This window comes from Vulpes vulpes, chromosome 1, assembly GCF_048418805.1.
Source record: "Vulpes vulpes isolate BD-2025 chromosome 1, VulVul3, whole genome shotgun sequence".
Classification (NCBI taxonomy): domain Eukaryota; kingdom Metazoa; phylum Chordata; class Mammalia; order Carnivora; family Canidae; genus Vulpes; species Vulpes vulpes.
Window position 1 is genome coordinate 94,653,086 of NC_132780.1, and position 22,023 is coordinate 94,675,108.

General features: G+C 41.4%; 1 protein-coding gene across 4 annotated transcripts in view; it reads left to right on the plus strand.

The window, feature by feature from the left end:
- The window catches only part of SLC2A12 (solute carrier family 2 member 12), an 86,845-nt gene that overhangs the window by 27,655 nt on the left and 37,167 nt on the right, over window positions 1-22,023 (plus strand). For all 4 annotated transcript variants that reach the window (XM_072720544.1, XM_072720557.1, XM_025997858.2 and 1 more), the window contains exons 3-4: window positions 11,900-12,022; window positions 15,822-15,954. In XM_072720544.1, the coding sequence (XP_072576645.1) occupies window positions 11,900-12,022; window positions 15,822-15,954 (256 nt within the window). The remainder of the gene's footprint in view (window positions 1-11,899; window positions 12,023-15,821; window positions 15,955-22,023) is intronic.

Here is a 22,023-nt window from a genome sequence, read left to right on the forward strand (position 1 = left end):
AGGTCACCGCCTAGAGTCGAATCTCAACTCTGCCACTTGCCAGCTGTGCAACCCTAGGGAAGTTAGTTAACCTCTCTGTGCCTCATAGTTTATCATTTATAAATGTAGATACAATTAAGAGTTATCTCACAGCATTGTGAGGATTAAGTCAACTTGTAATAAAGTCCTTAAAAAACGGGCCCTAAAAAGTGCCATATAAGTCCACATTGAGTAAAATACATAAGCCTGAAGAGCTGGATATTCATGCATGGGATCAGGAGGCAGTCTAAGAATCTCAGATCTTCCCCGCTAAAGAGAACAACCAATTATTTCACACCCGTAGTTTGGGGCTGTTGATTCTCCTAGAATGTTTAGAAGAGATTTGGTAATTGTCCTTGTTTTACTTGCCAAAAGTCAGTTGTTTATGCCTGTGTTTATGTTGTAGTTAATCTTTTGTAAAGAAAACATATCCTAGGAATGCCAATTCAATCACCAAAATCGTGTTCTAGAGTATTGGTATAAACTGCACAAACCAGTGGGAGCTTAGAGAACGTTTTTAACAGGAACAAGGTTTGGTTTTTTTTTTTTTTTTTTGTATTTTTTTATTGGAGTTCAATTTGCCAACATATAACACCCAGTGCTCATCCCGTCAAGTGCCCCCTCAGTGCCCATCACCCAGTCACCCCAACTCCCCGCCCACCTCCCCTGCCACCACCCCATGTTCATTTCCCAGAGTTAGGGGTCTCTCATGTTCTGTCTCCCTCTCTGATAGTTCCCACTCATTTTCCCTCCTTTCTTAATCAAGGTTTTCATACCAGATTTTGAATGCATTATAAAGTGTATCAATCTGATGTGATTATTGCCCAGGTATTACATCTAAAGAGTTTATTGCTTGTAACAGACACAAGTCCTTTGCATAAACAGTGGTATAAAGGGAAAAGTACTTGCTTTTCTAAAGTAAAATTGAAAGTGAGACTAAAACCATTTTTATTGGGCAGCCCTGGTGGCGCAGCGGTTTAGCGCCGCCTGCAGCCCAGGGTGTAATCCCTGGAGACCTGGGATCGAGTCCCACATTGGGCTCCCTGCATGGAACCTGCTTCTCCCTCTGCCTGTGTCTCTCATGAATAAATAAATAAAATCTTTAAAAAAACATTTTTATTAAACATTCTTAAATATGAGTTGGCTTAGAACAACATTCCTTAATTATATTAGATCACAACATAGTTTCTTCAGCCAAAAGAAAAAAAAATTCTATTTTTAGGTTAAAGCACATGCCCTACATCATTTTACTTTCTGTTCTTCTGTTTTCCTAATTGTAAAATAACAGGGTTGCCCTAGAATCTAAATTCAGGAGGGGTCATGAATTTAGTTGGTACCAAGTAATCTCATGTATTTTATTTTATGCATTTAAAATGTTATTCAAAAGAACCCATAGTCTTCACCAGCTTGCTGAAGGATTCGTGGCCTAAAGAGGTTAGGAGCCTCTGCCCTCCATTTTTCAGTAACTAATACAAAAACTCTTCCATCAAATGAAATCAAGATTTAGACTCCATTGCTTTTATTAGAGACCTTTATTAAACATTCGACTTTCTATACCTCATTTTTCACTTCAAAAATATGTTCAAAAACTGTTTCTGGGGTGATCCTGATCACCACTTAGCTCTTTTTAATAGCTCCGTATTTGTCCATCATGGTTCAAATTCAGGGTAGAACCAAGGATTCCTGACATTGTGAGGACTTAGAGCCACATGAAGATTTCTCTTCTACTCATGCTTCAAAAATAAAGCACTGATGAGCCCAAACCCAAGGCATGAAATTATTCTCTCATGAGTTCATTTGAGGTGATATTTGTATAGGAACCCAGCCCTTTTTAAATTAGCCACTATAACATAGAAAAATGTGTGTAGGTATTCTTTCCACAATCATTAGAGCTTTTCAAGATCCAAACATTCCTGCGTTCATAAATTAAGGAACCTCCTCTCCCATCTCATGACTAGTATCTCTTCATGAAAGCAGATGGAAGGAATTTATCCAACGTCACATGTCAAGTTCGGTAATGAGTCTGTAACGGTTATCCTTTAACTACCTCTGTATTCACTCATTCAAGCAGAACCTCACACTGTAGACTGAGTGACAGGTGCCACCAAATCAACTCCTCTAAGCTCTTTTACCAAATAGGCAGGAGTTCCAGCAAGAAAGCAATTTGGGGTGACCAAGAGGAGAGGGGAGAGGGAGGAAGCAATGGGGATTTGTTAATTCACTCACTTAATGCTCACCCATGATATAATGGGCCCAGTGCTAGGTGTGGTTAGCTGGGGACAGGTGAGTGAGGTCCACAGCTGCCCTCATGGAGCCAGTGGTGAGGATAGGCAATGAGCAAGAACATGAATACATGTATAATACAGTGTCAGGAGGAGAGAAGTATTCAACTCTAGGTGGAGATTAGAATGGTAAAGAAACAACAGGAAGGATAAATGAAGGAGCAGGTGTGGAGGAGGTCACATGGTCACAGAAGGCCTTCCTGGGGTGGTGATGTTGGGCCAAGGCTTATATGAAGAAAGCAGTGTGAAGATCTGGGAGCAGAGAGTTTTAAGCAGGGTTGATGGCAGATCCAGTGGCCTTGAGGGGATGTGAGCTTGAAGGTTTAGTGGAATAGTAAGAAATCCTGTAGAGGCTGGAACACCAAGTGTTTAAATTCAGACAGGCTTTGGCACCCAGCTATCTGACTTCCACTCTCAGCTCCAGGGTGTAGAACTTTGGCCAAGTCAATTTCTCTCTTGAGGTTTCTTTTAGTTTCCTTATCTAGAAAATGAGGCAAATATGGTCTACTTCATAGTGGTGGGGTCAAATGAGGCAACCTGTATAAAATGTTCCTAGTTCAGTGCCTGGTGTGCAGTATGGACTCAGTACAGTTAGTTCTTAGTGTTAACAAATATCAGGTTCTGGTCTAGACATGACATGAATAGTTCTGATAATGCCAGCACTGACCTCAACGGGCATTTTGCTTAAGTCATGTCAGGACACACAGGACATGTTCCACGGCCCTATGTTGAATTGTAATGCCACGGTCCTCCTCACCTCCCTCCCATACACCATTCCAGTTGGGTCAAGACTAAAAAGGATAGATCTATGTTTTAAAATATGGTTTAATTCTGGATTACCTACAGTGAAGAGATCTTCCTAGGGAACCAGGCAGGTTTTTCCACTGGGGTGTGAAAGGTGTGATATAGGCTGAGCAATACCCAAATGCCTACTCTTCTAAGTCGGTGTAACTAATTTAGACTTTATGTCCTATGTGAATACAAACTATGTCTTTTTCACAGTTGTTTCCTCTAGCCTAACCTAGGGTCTGGCCCACAATAGGGGCTCAATAAATATTTGTTGAGTAAGTTAAAAAACGTCTCTAGAATACTCTCAGCTTCTGTGAGAGAAGGGGCAGCTCTCTCTCTCTCTAGTCTGGGGTTGATAGATCCTGATCTTCTCTGGTATGTATCTGGGTCAGTACATAGGGAATCAGAAATGAATGATGGTATGTGGAATCCCATGCACATCTGACCAAAAATTGTATCTGAATAAAGCTACTCAATTGAGGACACAAGGCCATTTTCAATATTTGATGATCTAAGAAAGTTCATGTTTTAAATGTCCTAAAATTAAGGCCATTTAAAAAAGTTTATAATGCTAAACAAAATATTCATTTCCAGATTTCTAGCCTTTCCCTTGAAAATAAATATTGAGATTAACAATATCATGGGATAATTTTACCTACTTTGGTTTAGTAATTAGATGTATTTAAACTTGACTCTTTATAAAAAGGACTTGAGACAATTCCTTCACAATTTTCCAAAAGAAATATGTGAAAATCTGAACCTGGCATTTGCGGTTTGTTTTTGCTTATTTAATTAACATTAGAGTTTACAGAAATATTTCAATGGATTATCTCAGACTTAACAGTCCCATTAAATCCCTCAAGATGTAAAGGGCAGTCCATAATTAGTAATAGTAATAAAAGATCTTTGTGGAAAAATCATACCATAGCTGTAAGTAATCAAACTCTGAAGAACTGCAAGCTGGCTAATATTTTATTCCACTTGCAAGTTAACAAGTTAGCCTTTCTCAGTTTTATGGATTTTGGAAAACAACATAAGACTTCTTGATCAGACAGGACAATTTATCACTCCCAGCAACAGCAATAGCTAGAGTATCAGCATTGCATCATTCCCTCAAGCCCCAGTACCCACAGGGCAACATGAAGAGAACCAAATGACACGAGCGCATATAATTGGCCATTTTTGAGAAGAGGATCGCCAAGCCTAGGGAACCCAAATCTTTTATAACAGACAGTAAGCCAGCCTGGTTTCCTCTGTGGAAGAAGATATCTTTAATTTTTTGGGTAGTAAACAAGCCTTTCCTCCAGAGGAGACACTATCTCTGTCTTCTAAGGCTGTTTGTCATACAAAGAAAGCCCAAAACAAAAGCAGTCGGCGCTTTTGCTCATATGACACACAGAACTGCAAGAGCCCCATGAAGAATTGTCTCTCAGGTCAAGAATCCTAAAAAGGCCACTTTTCTGTTTTAAATAAGAAACTCGAAAAAAAAAAAAAAAAGAAACTCGAAATTTTTTAAGGTTCAAAAACTGTAGAGTCTAACTTTTTGTTTGGTTTAGTTTTATGGAGTTTAGCCAGCTTTTTGGAGCATGGGTATCAGTAGGAAGCATAAGACTCATCTGCCATAACATTTAAATTTAGATTTTTATATCCAAATAACTCTAGCTCTTCAAAAAGAAATTGTTCATGTGATGTTTGCACAGCTAAAGATTTTGACATTCCAGGGATCCCTGGGTGGCGCAGCGGTTTGGCGCCTGCCTTTGGCCCAGGGCGCGATCCTGGAGACCCGGGATCGAATCCCACATCGGGCTCCCAGGGCATGGAGCCTGCTTCTCCCTCTGCCTGTGTCTCTGCCTCTCTCTCTCTCACTGTGTGCCTATCATAAATAAATAAAAATTCAAAAAAAAAAAAAAAAAAAAAAAAAGATTTTGACATTCCAGGGATGTGAAACAGCAGGTTCTAATTTAGAAGTTTACTTAGCTGCTTTACTCCAGGAGATGCTGGGTTTAGAACAGAGAAGCTTACAAACCAGAAGTATATCCAATGTTTCAATAAAGATTCTGATAGTCTTCAGATTTCCTCCTAGATACTAGGTCTTTAATATTCAGAATCATCACAGTTAAAGGCATTTTTACTGGTCATCTTTTTTTTTTTCCTCTGTCATTCTTCTTATGGGATAATCACAAAGCTTTAGAGAAAAGGCATTTTTATTAGACTTTAAACATGAGAATTTTAGTATCAACTAATTAGTCAATCATATTCACACACTGGTTTGTGTTAAGTACAAGTTAGGTGTTAGGTATGTAAGCTTAAGATTTTTCACATTTTTTTCCTTTAAATCTCAGGTTTTAGTTATCACCAATATTCCCATCCATCCTGTTCTTTTTTTCCAATTAATGAAATTAAAGGCCATTTTAATTGATTAAAATGATGAGCTATTTGGCCCTCTGATGTTAATCATTAATATAATGCAAAATAAATAAAAATTAGTGTCTGAATAGTTTTATGCTAAGTTTGAAGCCAAGCAAAGGAGGAAAAACTTACAGACATATGTGCCCTTACCTAATTAAATCCTAAAGTCCTCTTTGGAGTCAGATGATGCAACCGACCAGAACCTGACAGAACCAGTCTAAAAACTGCATTTTTGTAGGATGAGCACAACTCAACACACAGTGAAATGACACCATCAATTCCATTACTGTGGGCAATCGTTCACATAAAACAATAGAGTTGAACTTTCCTCACAGTCCTGTGCCCTTGAGAATTGTGAATTATCAGAATAGTAAAGACATTAAAGAAACAGACTAAGGTTTTAACACTATCTTAATAAACACAAGCATTCCTTTGTTACTTTATTGTTTTCCAGAACACAATGTTAAGAATTTTTCCAGGGAACATTAATAACATGAAAGACTATAATACCTTTCTGATTAAAGTCCAAAGCATCAATCATCAAAAAAGCACAAAATAACATATTACATCTGAAGCATGACATTCCAGTTCCAGTGTAAATTTAAAAAGGTTATTTTCTTATAACTCCTTTTCTTTTTCATTTTGAATCCTAGTTCAGTGGTCTGAAATTGGGATATTTGTACTCCTCGGGGTAGATTTTGCAGAGTACTGCTTCAGTCATGCATCAAGGAAAATCAATTTCTTGATTTTTTAGGAAAAATCTGTTGCCTAAAATTTCTTCTTTCTCATCTTCCTAGGAATAATTGTGCTTCCACTTTAAGTGGAAGAAAGTAAACCTGTTAACCCTCAGAAAACTTATTATGATGATACATGTCCCAAATTATAAAAAACCTCAGGAGCACTAATCCAAAAGATAATTGGAAATATTGGTGTAAGTGTGGTATGGAAAAATTACTCTAATGACTGGATAGTAATCCTTTCATAGGCCTACAATTGCCAACAATTTGCTTTCAACAAAATTAAAGGATGACCTACTAAGTGATCAGCTGATGTATCATTACAAATAACTTTTTTTTGTTAATTCAAAAAACTGAGTGATATTTCTATTATAAAATTTCCTCAGTTCCCCATACTTTTTCATTATTCTTGAGAACAATAAATTTCATCTAAAGAGTAGAAATGTATCATGTTATTCTAGAAATGACATTTATCCACACATACATAATTTTAAAAAAACTCCCTGTCCATTAAGAGAGATTTTTCAACAAATTTCACTTTTCATTTCTAATAGTTAATTCTAAAGATTTATAATATAGTTCTAAAATTTTGATCCATTTTGTATTATTTATTGTATTAATAACTGAAAAAAAATACCTAAAAGCTCTTAGGGGAAATTTTAAAAAAAAGAACTAAAATTTCAGTTCAGTTTATGGTAATTTTTTTCAGAGCACTATGATGAAGTGATCAAGACTTTCAAGTTTAAAATGCATTGCAAAAGGATAAAATACTGAGTTCAAGGTGAAAAACAATATAAAACTTACCTTAAATATCTTATTCCTATATTTTTTAAATAGATGATAATGAATATCAGGTATGGTATTTCAATTCTACTGGAAATATTTAAAGAGTGAGAAGTGCTCTCTTCTATATGTTTGAATTTATAATACAATAGAAGTTGTATTCTTTGCTGGCACCTGGGTGGCTCATTTGGTTAAGCGTCTGCCTTCAGCTCAGGTCATGATCTCAGGGTCCTGGGATTGAGCCCAAGTCTGGTACTCTGCTCAGCAGGGAGTCTGCTTCTTCTCACTCTCCTTCTGTGCTCTCCCTCTCTTTCTCAAATAAATAAATAAATAGAATCTTTAAAGGAAAAAAAAAGAAATTGCATTCTTTGCTATCATTTAAATTTACAGTGAAAAGAAAGTTTGATGTTGACTTATAAATGAAAGAAGGTACTCAGTTTTAAAAATTATTTTAAAGGGACACTGGGTGGTTCAGTGGTTGAAGGTCTGTCTTTGGCCCAGGACATGATCCCGGAGTCCTGGGATCGAGTCCCACATCAGGCTTCCTGCATGGAGCCTGCTTCTCCATCTGCCTATGTCTCTACTTCCCTCTGTCTCTCATGAATAAATTAAAATTAAAAAAAATATTTTTAAAAAATAAAATAAAAATTATTTTAAAGGCTACACAAGAAAGTTTAAAGTCTACTGCCAGTAGATTTTTTTGTGAGCAGGTATCTGCTCACAAAAGAATGTCATCATTAATTCTGGCATTTTTTTTTTTTAAACTGAGAGTTATTCCATTGACTTCAATTTTCCTTGAAATATGTCTAAAAAAAATCATTTCAGTTGATGTTGACTAGAAATCATTAAGATAGAAAGATTGGGGAACATTAAGGTTTTGATTGCTTTTCTTGGTTTATTTAAGTACTAGAAGATAATATTCTTGAGTAAAATATTTGCTTTAGAAGAGGCCAGGCATGAGCAAAACTCAGAAAGATGAAGAGAAAGGGGAATATGAGAAATAAAAATAAAAACAAATGAAAGCTATTGCATCATCACTGATGTTGGAGACAGTGGCCCACAGTGGGGTGTCTTCTTTTAAAGAGCAGACTGTTCCCACTTAGGGAACTTTTGAGGCCAGGATTTAAACCTCTGGTTGGAAGGAAATAGGAGTGTTTTCCTCTCATATTCACATTCAAGGGATCTCTTGGCAGACAGAGAGCTAGGTGTGCTGTGTGCTTCTTGCATACGCAACAAAAGCCATGGGATTTGGCTTCACCTTTGCAAAGTATGGAACACGGACTCTTTGGCAAATCAAATCATTGAAAATTCTGCCTTCCGAGTTGCCAAGAATTTTCTGGCAAGAGTTTAAGATCTCCGTGAATCTTTCAAACCCGGAACTAGTATGCCAGGAAGTTTAGGAAGCACTCAACAGGGCAAGGCGAGGGCTGAAGTGACAGCCTCAGTGGCTCATATGGAGGGGGCAGGGGGGTAAGTGTGGCAGGTTATCTGTGGGAAGCCTAAGGCATCTCCATGGATTGCCCCAACTAATGCAAGTCCATGTCCTCCACGGCACACAGAGACACCGCAACATATTTGTCCTTCATGGTCTTTTCATGATGCTTTGTGCAGCCATAAACCCTGTCTGCAGATTTCATCTGGATTAGGCAAGTCCTGATGGGCAGCCCTGTTACTTAATATCATGTGAGATACAAGTGTCAATATTTGTGGGCAAAGTGTGTCCCAGCAAGTCTAAACTTTCCTGTATCCTTGCAGCACAGAGGCCTTAAAGATGTACAGACTTTGACATTAAAGGAGGCGGGATTGCTGAGGTAGTTGTGGAACGCAGGGGCAAAGGGTGGAAGAATGGAGGTCAAGGAGGATTATTTCAGGGCCTGCCTAACAGTAGTGGTGGCACTCACTTGAGAGGAGTTCACTAGGTCTCTAATACTCTATGAATTCCTCATGAGCAAACAGCACAAATATCCCCCCCCCCCCCCATGGGTCTATCCTCAGGGCAGGGGAGAACAAGGACACCCGGAGCAAGCCACCTCTTCTTCACTGTGGCATGTAGCATTAAATGACTTCCTCTGGTAGAGAAATGAGGCCATCCCACTAGAAAAAACATCAGTGATTTTCAGAAAACTTCTACTTGTCACTCTGAATATCAACATATTAAATCCCCCTGTGATAGTTTACATCTCTGTGCTCTTTACTTATGAACTGAAACAGAGTTACTCCATTTTTTTTTCTACTTTGAACATTCCTAGCTCCTTTCTAGGGAACGGATTTTGGCCTGTCAGATTTTGGCATCATCTTACTCCTAAGTCGGCCGTGGGGAGAGACTCTTATTCTTTCAGTAAGTTTTATCTTGCTGCAAGGATCCTTTTCAGAACTTCATTTCACTTTCTCGATTTGAAAATCTGTGAGTTTGGGGTGCTGATATCATTGTTAAAATAATATTCTCCTCGTTTTTGACTTGACAGATTCTTATTGGGAGGTTGGATCATCCTTGTCAAAACCCTTGTCAACTGCTACATTAGATAAACCAAAGAATCGATTCTTGAATTCTTTCTATCAGATCAAGAAAGAAGTAGAAGCTTTCTGCAATGATACATTATTTTTTGGAAATATCAGGTGCAAGGCTTTCCTAACAAAGTCTCATTAGAGATGGAGGGCAGTCTCTCAATGTTCAGTCCATTGCTCACTGATTAGTTCAATGAACCTGGCTCAGGTGCATGCCTAGGACAGGCTTTCAGCGTAGACTGTGGGTCCTTCTAGGCCAGCCTTTGACAGTTCAGACTGAGTGCTCGTAACTAATGCTTTGTGAAACAGTCTCATTTTCTTGTTGGTGAGACCCACCATTTTCTGTAACGGCAGGATCAGTTCATTCTCATCTGACGCCAACATGAGTGTGATGGCCGCAGTGATGATTTACCAAAATCCCACCAAACAATTCGAAGAGGTGGTCATGGTGCAAGGTGAGGAAGGGAAGAAGAGGGTTTCAGAGGTGATGAAGTAGGGATGGAGGTAGATCAAGAAAACCTGTGTGAGCTCATTTAGAAAAGAAAGAGTGACCCTTCCTCCACCTTCTTCCTCCTCATGGCTGCTAGAGCAAAAGGTGATGAGAAATCCTCCACAGCACTGTGACAAATACAGACAGAAAGGGGAATCGGGGTCTGTGGCATAGATTATTTAACTTCAAAAACATTGGATTTACATAATTTTATCTTGTATTTGTCCAGGGGCAGGTCATTACAAAGGCTTCGCCAGAATTAATGCGACTGTCATTCTACCCAAAGCCAGATCCCCAGTCTCACAAAATTCAAGACAAGGTCACCTGAGCACTGCAGTGGTCTCATTAAGAGCCAAGTGATCTTACCAAGGAAATAATCTGCAAGAACCCAATACGGTTTTGGAAGGGGTAGGAAGTAGAGGGGACGGATACAGAATTTTAACTTTGAATTCCCTATTAATCAGAGCAATAATAAACATGTTCCTTTTGTTCCAATTATCTTCTATGCCCTAATGGTAACCCTATACGGATTCACTTGGAAGAGATCATCAAGGAAAAAAAAACAAAACAAAACAAAACTGTTTCTCCAGCCCTCTTCTAGAATTCAATTTATTTTTTCTTACTTTAAAGTAAGAACATTTACTATGAGCAGATGTTTTCTGTCCGGAGCCCAATCTCCTCTTGGGAGGTGAGTTGTTAAATTAGAGACACAGCTGACGGCTTGATTCCCACATAGGCAGCCCTGGTGGTGGGCAGCATGGGGACCCCTCCCCGACTTCTTGCGTCCTCCCCGCTGCCTGCCCTAGGGTAGGCCCCCAGCTGGTCTGTATGTAACTGCTGGCTTTCCATCGCATGCTGACTTTGCCAGCAGTGAGCCAGGCCTGGGGCAGCCCCCACGTCCTTCTTTCTTCAGAATCAAATGCTCATGCTCCACATTTACTTATTCACTAACAAATATTTATTGAGCTACCACCAAGAGAGCACCGTGATTAAAAAGCATGAGTTTCTCAGACTGACTGCCAGGGCTCAGTGCCACCCCTACTGCTTCCGAGCTCTGTGACCTTGGCAAATTATTAATGCTTTGAGCCTGAGTTTTATCTCCTCTAAAGAGGGATAGTAACAGTTCCTGTCTTATGAGATTTGGGGAGGATCATTTGAGGTAAGATTCGTAAAGTACTCTGCCCTTTGCAAGAACTCGTAGCTATTTGATTGAGACAAGCCAGGTTTGATAGGCTGTGGGCAGAAGAGTGAGTTCTAGTCCCATCAGGCAGGCCCTGTAATGCTCCCTGTCACTCTCAGATAATAAAAAGTGCTCTGATTGGTTTTTGGGCCAACAAGAGTCTCCTTTCAGAAATTCAAACATGAAGTCACGTATCATAATCAAATTTGGAAGCTCTGTGTATGTCAGAGCCTCTGCCCGCTTGGCTGGCCTCTGGTCCGGAAGACCTTCCCCTGCCGTCCTGGCTCCATTTCCCACCCACTGGTTAGCTGTGATGCTGGACTTCTCCGAGTGAGGGGCCCCTCGAGCAGGTGGAGTCCTGGTGGGGCGCAGGCTTTGGGCTTGGCAGGTGCCTCTGGGTTGCTCCCCAGCAGGTGGCCCAGCCGCCGCCCCTCCCGCTGGCATTTTTCAGGCCTGGGTCACATACCAGTGCTTTTTTTTTTGTCTCTGCCCCTACTTCCAGGATTATTGTCAGGCTCTGTCAGTGTTTCTCCTGAATCCTTTCTCCCTGGGCTGGAGACAGAGGAGGAAGCACATGAGGAAGGACACAGCCCGCCTCTCCAACCACAACCAGGCGGGGCTAGGGCAGGGGTCAGAGGGCTGGCCCTTGAATTCAATGGATTTTTGATCATTTTGCTGCCCGCCCCCCATCTTCCCTTTCTTCTAGTGCCCTGGCTGCTACTGAGCGAGATTTTTCCTGGTGGAATTAGAGGACGAGCCATGGCTTTAACTTCTAGCATGAATTGGGGCATCAATCTCCTCATCTCTCTGACATTTCTGACTGTGACCGGTAAGGACTCGATGTTTTCCTCTAACACCATTGTGCTCCTAGGACACATGTTAGGGAAGCACACTCACCTAAAAGACGTCTTACTCTGGACGTGTTCAAAACATTCAGAAGTAAAAAGAATGTACCTGATGTGCTGACCACCCAATTTAAAGTTATCATTCTTGTGCTTGCTTCAGCAGCACATATAATAAAGTTATCATTCTTTTTTTTTTTTTTTTTCAAAACTGGTTTTAAATACTCTTCAGGGTGGCAGGAAAGGGGACTGGGGTGAGAGCTTGTTACATGTGAATTTGGGGTTGGGGTGCCCCACCCCCTGTCCTGGGACAAGGGAGCAGAGTAGACCCTCTCTGGAGGGTCCCAGGGCCAACTGGGAGCCAGCCCTCCCTAATGTTATCATTCTTAATTCATTTATAACCCCACCTGTTCTGTCCCCCAATTATTTTGAATCACATTTCAAACATGATGACATTTTGTCTATAAAATTTCCATGTGGACCTCTAAAAGATAAGACATTTAAAAACTATACCTGTGATATCATTATCAAGCCAAAATATATTAGTAGTAATCCCCTGGTATCAAATATCCAGTCTGTGTTCCCATTCCCATTCTTCCAATTGTCTGATAATTATTTTTGTAGATTTTGCTTGAATCACCATCCCAAGACATAACTTACAGTTGATTGGCATGTCTCTTATAATTTTTAGGTTTCATCTTCATTTCTCCCTCTTCCTCCACAGCTATATATATATATATATTATATATTATATATATTATATATATTATATATTAAATATAAATATAAATATATATTAAAGATTTTATTTATTTATTCATGAAAGACAGAGAGAGAGAGGTGGAGACACAGGCAGAGGGAGAAGCAGGCTCCATGCAGGGAGCCCGACGTTGGAGTCCATCCCAGGTTGCCAGGATCAGGCCCTGGGCTGAAGGTGGCGCTAAACCGCTGAGCCCCCCGGGATTCGCCACAGCTTTGTATTTTTTTTTTTTTTCAGCTTCGTATTTTTAACGAAGAAACTGGATCATCAGTTTCAGAGTTTGGTCCTTTGTGTTTCCAGTGAATTGCTGTTTAGACCTAGAGGCTTGAGCAGATTTAGATTTTCTCATTTGTTTGTAAACTCCTTTACAGATGATGGTGAGTCCTGCCACAGAGGCACATCATCTGTCTGCCTCCCACTTGGTAATGGAGGCTTTTTCTGAAGATCATCACCCAGATCTGTTATTTTCATTCCATTGTTCCTTCTAAATTTTGATCAAAGCTACTTCTCTAAGGAGATGTTTCTTCTCCTTAGTGATTTGCCTGCCCTCATGTGTGAACCATAAAAAAGGCAAGAGAAAAGCTTAAAACATTTTTATTTTCCAGTTTTCCAAATAATGAGATAGTTCCCCAGTATCCTCCAAAATTGACCAATAGCTGTTTCCTTTCTTTCCTTTTTCCTTCATATATGTATATGATATAAATAATACATATATTAATTTGGAAAAGTAGATATATACTCAAAAAGGCATATATCTATATATAGCACTTCTGAATCTTGTCAACCACTTTTTTTTTTTTTTTAGTATATCTACTTTTGGAAATTAACTTTTGGAGTTATTAAGCGTGGCTTTACATAAAATTTTCAAATGTTTATGTCCCATTTTTAGAAATAGCCCAAGATTAAAGGAAATGAAAAAACTGCTCATCAGCACCAACCACACCTATTCTACTCAGATCATATGCAAGTCCTGTGCCTTTCACCTTTACAGAGACACATAGACACACACACACACACACACACACGTTTTTCCACATGGAGAAAGAGAAATATAAAAGAAAAAAATGAAGTGATCCCAGCATAATGTATGAACTTGATGAATCACTATGTTGTACACCTGAAACCAATGTAACATTGTGTGTCAACTGTGCTTATTTTTTTTTTTTAATTAAAAAATAGAACAAAGAGTGGAAATGAGTAGGGTTAGAAAAAGAGGACACAAATCTCTGGGAAGGATAGCTAATGTAGAGGATGAACTAATGCACATCCAGAGGTTCTCCTGCATTTAAAACAAATGTTGGGAAAGCATATTCACTTAAAAATCCTGGAATGAACCTGTAGATGACATTGCATTGGACTAAGCTTGAAATTCTTTTTTTTTTTTTTTAAGATTTTATTTATTTATTCCTGAGACACAGAGAGAGAGAGAGAGAGAGAGAGAGAGAGAGGCAGAGACAACAGGGAGAGGGAGAAGCAGGCTCCATGCAGGGAGCCTGACTTGGGACTCGATCCTGGGTCTCCAGGATCACTCCCTGGGCGTCCTGGGCGGAAGACAGTGCTAAACCACTGAGCCACCTGGGCTGCCCTAAGCTTGAAATTCGATACAGGCTTCTCCCACTATTTGAAACTGGAGCGTCCCTAGGAAATCTTTCATAAGCCAAGATGGCTTGAAGCAGAGAAGTAGCTACCAGTTCCTAAGAGCGAAAATCCTCTTTGGATTTCTCTCCTTTAGCAAAACCGGGTACTAACGTAGATCTTTCAGAAAAGCGAAGTGGCATAATGCAAACTTGTCCAAGAGCGGGGAAACCTGTAGTTACTTTCAAAAATCAGTTTTCCAAGTAAAAGAGGTAAGTAAGGGTTCTGCTTGGCAGCAAGCCCTTGGACACCAGCCCTTTTAGTGTGACTTCAGCAATGTCCATAAAAGCAGAGTGTTCTGGGGAAACCAATTCACTGGGCAGTGGCCATGATACAGTTGGATCGAGCTCAGCTCTGAGTAAAGTGTTTTAAGAGGATTGCTTAAATGTTGTAAGAGGGTTGCCATGTGTCCATCGTGGGAGGGCACCTGGAAGCTATGCAACCTGTGGTCTGTGCAGAACGGTTGCAAAAGTTCAACTCGGGCTGCAAGAGTTCAGGGTGTTTGGGGCAAGGAGATGCCCAGGAGAGCCGTAGGGGTGCAGGCAGGGATGTGCGCAGCTGTTGTGCTGGTATGAAGGGATGGAGAATGGACCCAGGGAGCGAGGCACTACCTCGGAGTGGAGGCTCCTGAAAGGGACACTTAGACTTCAGGACGGGTGAGGAAGGCCTCTGTGAGGGGTAAGGGCAGCCCACCACGCACTGAGAGTCTCTGAAAGGGGTGAGCTCTCCGTTACTGAAAGTACTCACACAGGACAAGTTCCATGAAATGACCTTTCGTTGTCGGGTTTTTTGTTTTTATCCCCCACTCTCTATCTTCTGGGTTTCTGTCCCACAGAGGAAAGGAGGACCGTTGCTGCACGCATGTTATTAGGCACTCACCTGGGCAAAAGGCTGCCAGCCCCAGGAGAGGCACCGCGGCAGGGGCTGGAGTGAACACCGCGCTGTCGCCTGCGGTCCTCCCGCTTCTGTCAGTGGGGTCAGGCCCCCCGGGGCAGCCGCCAGCCGCCAGGGCCCCGACTGCGGGAGCAGCCCCGGCTGCAGGTGTCGGGCGGAGAGGACAAGCCGCCGCCTTAAAGTGATTTATTTGAATCAGGGCGAGGAAGAGTGAGCTCGTTTCAAGAAAAGCACGTCTGTGTCTCTGCCTCTTTCTCTCTGGATCTCTCATGAATAAATAAATGACATATTAAAAGAAAGAAAGAAAGAAAGAAAGAAAGAAAGAAAGAAAGAAAGAAAGAAGAAAGAAAGAAAGAAAGAAAGAAAGAAAGAAAGAAAGAAAGAAAGAAAGAAAGAAAATCACAGGTTTTTATACATGCCCTAAGAAGCAGCTGTCCACAAATGGGGTCAAAGCAACGCAAAGCACATTTTTAATCGGTCTCTTTTGTCCTTTGTAGATCTCATTGGCTTGCCGTGGGTGTGCTTTATATATACAATCATGAGCTTAGCATCCCTGGTTTTTGTTGTTGTGTTTATACCTGAGACAAAAGGATGCTCTTTGGAACAAATATCAGTGGAGCTGGCAAAAGCGTAAGTATTATGTGCGTGCTTTCTGAACGACGCTCTGGTCAAAAAATGCAGCTTTTACATACAACTGAATAATGATCCGACATCTGAAGTTTTTTCAAGATATTACCTTTGTTGAGAAACTATCTCAGAACACAAATCCAGTTTTTATGCCCCGTGTTGAATCTGGGTGACTAAGCTAAGGAATTAGAAAAACCGGTGCTTTCTAACAGGTGAACCTCTCAAAGCTCTTTTCAGTAATGTTCAAAGAACCCCTCTCGTCTCTCTAGGTTCCCCATGCAGGAGGGGTTTTTTGTTTGTTTGTTTGTTTGTTTGTTTGGGGTTGCAGGTAAGTCTTGGAATGTCTTGCACACCTTGTGCCAGAGCCATGAGCTTCTACCTCTATCACACGTGTAGGTTGTCTGTAAACCCTAAACACCAGCTAAGGCTGTGATTATCAGGAATACCCTTGGGTTTAAGTCACTGCAATTATTCCAAATATGGCATAATCAAAATGAGCTAAGGAAAAGTTTCTCCTATGGGTAACATCTGGAAACTGGTTCAATACATTTTACACAGAGAGATTGTTTAAACAGCTTACCTTAGATGTGGGCTCTAGAAAACTCTTTCCTCTTGGTAACAGAACTCAGAGAGCTCTAACTGCTGAACTGCGGGGAAGGAGGCCGAGAATGAAGGGAAACTTGTTCTTCCTAGGATTAAATCATTATGCTTGAACATGTAGGGGTGGTCGCTCTAACATTTTAATACAGTGGGAGAGTACTACTTATTCATAGTTCGTGAATTTCTTCTAAAAATACCTTCAGTTCACTAGAGAGAAATGTATGATTGCTACAGGAACTGTGGGCACAGCGATTCTTCAGCGTTTATCTGAGGGAAGAATAAACCTGAGAGGTGATTCGATGGTAGCTATGCATGTGCATATTTATTTATAGTGGGATTTGGAAAACTTTCACTTTGTATATTTTACACACTTTTGGGTGGTTTGCAGTTTTAAAATATTTCACGTTAACAAGCAGCAAGACTTTTCTCTTAATTCAAGCTGTAAGTTAAATATCAAATTGTAGGGTGATTTTTAATTATAGATAAATCCCTCTTTCTTAAAAATACAATGAAAATGAAAATTATTTATTTATGAGGAAATATAATTGTCAGGAAGGCTGGCCATCCCCTTGGCCTGATCCGCACATTGCTTGGCTCTATGCAAGCTGAAGCCAACTGACAAGATTTCTTGGAGAGCACAGAATCTGAACGAGACTATTAATTACAGATACAGGATTCAAATAACCAACAGCCTCAGGCCTTGGTGACTCTATGCATTCATCTGGAAGCTTGATTCAGCTTCAAGGCCTTTTACGGGACACAGATGCCAGGACACGGAAGACCTCCAAATCCAGTGGTCATTCTTCCTCTCTCATTCTGTCCTGTCACCTGTTTCACACTGGTTGTCTGTTTAGGTGTGACGCACCATCCCCAAACGTCATGGCTTAAAATACACTACTGCCCCCATTCCCCAGGATTCTTTGGTGACCGTGCTTGTTACCTCTGGGTGGGCTCATGCGCCTACGTGGGTGGGAGAGACAGTTGGACTGGGCAGTATGAGAGCCTCACCTGCGTGATGAGATGGGTGCTGCTCAGTGGGGAGCTTCTCTTGTCCATGTGCTGCCTTGGCCTCCAGCAGGCTCATGTGGCTTCCTCATGTGGCAGACTCAGGGCAGCCTTCCAAGGCATGGAAGCAGGAGCTATTAGGCTCTGTAAAGTGTATGTTCTAGAAGTCACACCGCAGTACCCCGTTACTTTCTCACATCCTACAAGTACATTCTACAGCCCAGAATCAAGGGGTATACAAACTGACTTAATCTCTTGATGAGATGAAGGACACAGAATTTTTTTTTTTTTAAATCACATTTAATCCACCACACCTACTCTATCTTGAAATCCTCTTTTAGCTCCTATGAAACAATTTTCTTCCCTAGAATCCCTCCTACTTCACTGGCACTTATCTCTTTATCTCTGCTTCTATTCCTACACAGAGTTATCATTGAAGATTTAACCTGACATCCTTATGCCTTAAAAGATGATGCAAATCCTCATCTTTGAAGCCCTTGAAGCATAAGCTTAGTCCTGGAGGACATTCCTTTCTCCTGGATTTTTTTTTTAATTTTTTTTTTTTAAATTTATGATAGTCACACACACAGAGAGAGAGAGAGAGAGAGAGGCAGAGACACAGGGAGAGGGAGAAGCAGGCTCCATGCACCGGGAGCCCGACGTGGGATTCGATCCCGGGTCTCCAGGATCGCGCCCTGGGCCAAAGGCAGGCGCTAAACCGCTGCACCACCCAGGGATCCCCTCTCCTGGATTTTTAACATTTTCCAGTCCCATTTTCTTCTATACTGCTTAGCTAAAACCCTAGTGGTTTCACCTCCTTAACTAAATTATAAAGTTTTGGTTTCCAGGAATGGCCTCTGTCTATTATCCTTCGTTGGAACCTCTATACCGTGCCTAGCATAATACTGATTCCCAGCAGGTGATTTAAAAGTATCCACTGTTTCATTTGATAACTTGTGAGCAAGGCCAATGCTGAACTCATTGTGTGTGGGGATTAGATTGCGGGTAACGGTATAAAGCACAAGTTTTGATCCATGGGTCACAGGATGTAATTTAATTTATGGTCTAATACATCCTATGCAATGGGAGGAGGAACAGGTATGTGGTCCATAGGAGAGACATACCGGCTGTACCACTCTACTCCCTTCCTCCACTTCAGATATTATTTATTCAACTCTTGTCTGACTACCTCCTGGGCACTGGACACTGTACTAGGAAAGAACTGAGGATATAGGAGACCAAGAATGCATAGCTTCTTTACTTTGAGAGATAGGTAAGAAAACAGACCATTGCAAATATTTACCATTGTTGGCAAACACAAAGGAAAATCTCATGTATTGGAAGATTTCATTTATAAGATCTTCCTGAAAGAGGTAATACCATGGCAGAATCCTGAAGGAGTTATCTGGGCAGAGAGGAGTATGTGGGAGTCACAGAAGATGCACACGTAGAGGACAGTATACTCACTGGTGTGATATGAAGAGGGCAGATTCCAGGTTGGAGATTGAGAGATGAGTCCAGAGCAAAGGGCAGAGAGGGAAGGGTCTCGTCCAGCTTGGTAAACAGTTTGGATTTTATGCTGAGGGCAGCGGGGCATGTTTAAAACAATAGAGCAGGGGAGAAAAGTTACCCGATTTTCAAAGGAAGACTTCAGCAAAATATAGAGAGGGGAAGGGGGTGCTGCTGAATGAGGGAGACCCATGGGAGTGTATTGAAGAAATCATATAGAAGACGATGGGGCTAGGGGGATCCCTGGGTGGCTCAGCGGTTTAATGCCTGCCTTCGGCTCAGGGCGTGATCCTGGAGGCCCGGTGTCAAGTCCCGCATCAGGCTTCCTGCATGGAGCCTGCTTCTCCCTCTGCCTGTGTCTCTGCCTTTCTCTGTGTGTCTCTCAGGAATAAATAAATACAATCCTTAAAAAATAAAAAAAAGGAGACTATGGGGGCTGGATGGCATGCAGGGATGGGGTGAAGCTACATGGAGCTGGACTGGAAAAGATGATTGAGGGGCAAAGGAGACAATTGGGATCTTTCTCGGGTCCACCTTGTGCATTGTATGCACTTTTAAACTATGTTTATTAGTTGGGGGAGTGAAATGCCTTTAAAAATAAAGGTTTGTTAAAATTCTTGTGAACAACACTGACTACAACGTGGAGGCAGGGAGAAAGCAATTATGAATGAGCTGAACAAAACTAAGGACCTACTCTGTCATTGCTCTTGATTGAATTCTTTTTTAAAAAGCCTAACTTGAAAGTGGAATGGATAGTCTGGATGAGTTAAGGTTAAGAATCTTTTAGATCTGTTTTTCATGTGGGGCTGTCGGAATGTATCAGGTTGCAAACCAAATAAAAACTGGAGGATAAAACTTAAGAAAAGCCCATCTTTATATCTAGTAGACACCTAGAATAAGGCATTCCCTAGCAACCTATGATTTGGCTATCTAAAATGCAGCAAAATTTATTCAGAATCGGGGTGGGGAAGGCATCTGTCTAAATTAGTAAAACTCCGAGTTATGAAATGTTTTTGAAAGAATCACATTTCGTTTACTGTTGAGTCATGCACTCGTTGGAGTCATAAATCCAAACCTCAAGTTATAAACTGCAAAGTAAGGGAAGCACAAAAGCCAAAATACTGGCAACCCTAGACAGACCACATGAGTGCTGGGTTTTGAAGAACAGGAGTAGAGAGGAGGTCCAATACAGAGAAAAGATCTGTAAGGGGGCAACATAATCCTGCAGGTGTAACTCCCAGCAGCAGTGAAGGCACCTGCCAGGCGTGTTGTGAGGGCAGAGAGGAAACCTTGGCTCCTATTCCTCTAGTGCTGCAGGGCCTAGGGTTGTCTCAGCTTGAAGCAGCCAGTTGGCAAAGGCTTTTAAAATGAAAATGTGAGCAGCCTGAACGGTGTCAACTGGCCAAAGTATGTGTAGCATGTGTATGTTAAAACAAGGTTCCCCGGAGGGAAATGTCAGAGACAAAAATACACAAGAAGCTGAACGACATAGCAGTACGAGAGGTTGTCCGGGCAGCCCGGGCGGTGCCGGCGCGCAGCGGGGTGAGCTCGCTGGCCGTGTTCAGGGAAGTCTTCCCAAACGTAGAAGTTAATGAGGAGAGTGAATCCAGTTTTGTCACCAGGGAAAGAGAGTCCTGGCGAGTATATCCTAACAACTGTCTGGGGAGGGAGAAAGGGAACGATTTCTAGTGTGAAAAATCAACTTCGAAGTCGGTACTATATGCTGCTCAACATTTTCCTTTCTTTCTCACGTTTGGCGACGGGTTCTTGTACTTCCATTTCTGCAAGGCTGGGAAAACAAATATCCTTCCAAGGTTGTTAAGTTTCTTATAAAATAAACAGTGACTCAGCTGAGAGGTCAGAAAAGATTTCAGCAATAATGTAATTTGAAAGGAGTTTATTTCGAGCGTCTGCCCTGCCAGCTACAAACTCACAATGGGATGTTTGCCATATTTGCTATTTCAGCTGTGACTTGTATGCTTCTCCGTTTAAGTGGAAACAGAGAGAAAATGAACAAGTTACTGTTTTGAAAATATTTTAGTTCTGAGACTTAGTTAAGCTTTCACTTCTATGGCTTATTGTATGTGGGCATTCATTCCTTCTTTCACCCAAACTCACTTGTTCCATGGATATTTCCTGAACATCTACTATGTGCCAGGCACTCACTGTTCAAGGTCTGACATTACTCAGAGAGCAAAAATGCCTCGAGAATTAAAACACCCGATGGTAAGACAGGGAGTGATTTGGGGGCTAGTTTTGTGTGGGTGATCTAAGAATGTGATTCTGAGAGGTAACGCTTAAGATAAAATCCGGATGATAACAAGGATCCAGCAAAGATAGGGAAAGGAGAATTGGGATGGAGAGAACAGCTAGTGCAAAGGCTAGTCCAAAACACACTTGACCTGTTGTTGTTCCAGGAACAGCAAGGAATCTGTGAGATTTAGTTAGGAAGTCAGTGGAGACTAGCGTGCAGAGCCCTGCAGGCCTAGAAAGTTTGGATTTCATTCTTTCTTTTTTAAGATTTTATTTATCTATTTGAGAGAGAGAGAGAGAGAGAGAGAGAGAAAGAGAGACCAAGAGACAGCAGGAGAAGGGGGAGGGCAGAGGGAAGAGCGGCAGACACTTGCCACACTAAGCCACCCAGGTGCCCCCTGGATTTCATTCTAAGTACAATGGGAAGCAACTAAAATATCTTAGCAGGGAGTGGTGCGAGCTGATCCACATTTTGAGGTGTGCAGAGTGAGCCTCTGCAGCCACACAGTGAACGTGGCTGAGAAAGCACATAAGCACAACGTTGGGTTTTTCTCATTTTAAATCAGGATTGTTGGGGGTGCCTGCTAATGCCTGTCTCCCAGACAACTGCTCCATACCACTTTCTCTCTCTGGAAACCTACCCCCTTCCTTTGCCCTGCTCACTCCCACTGCTGGCCTTGTATCTGGCTTCATGGAGGGAATGGA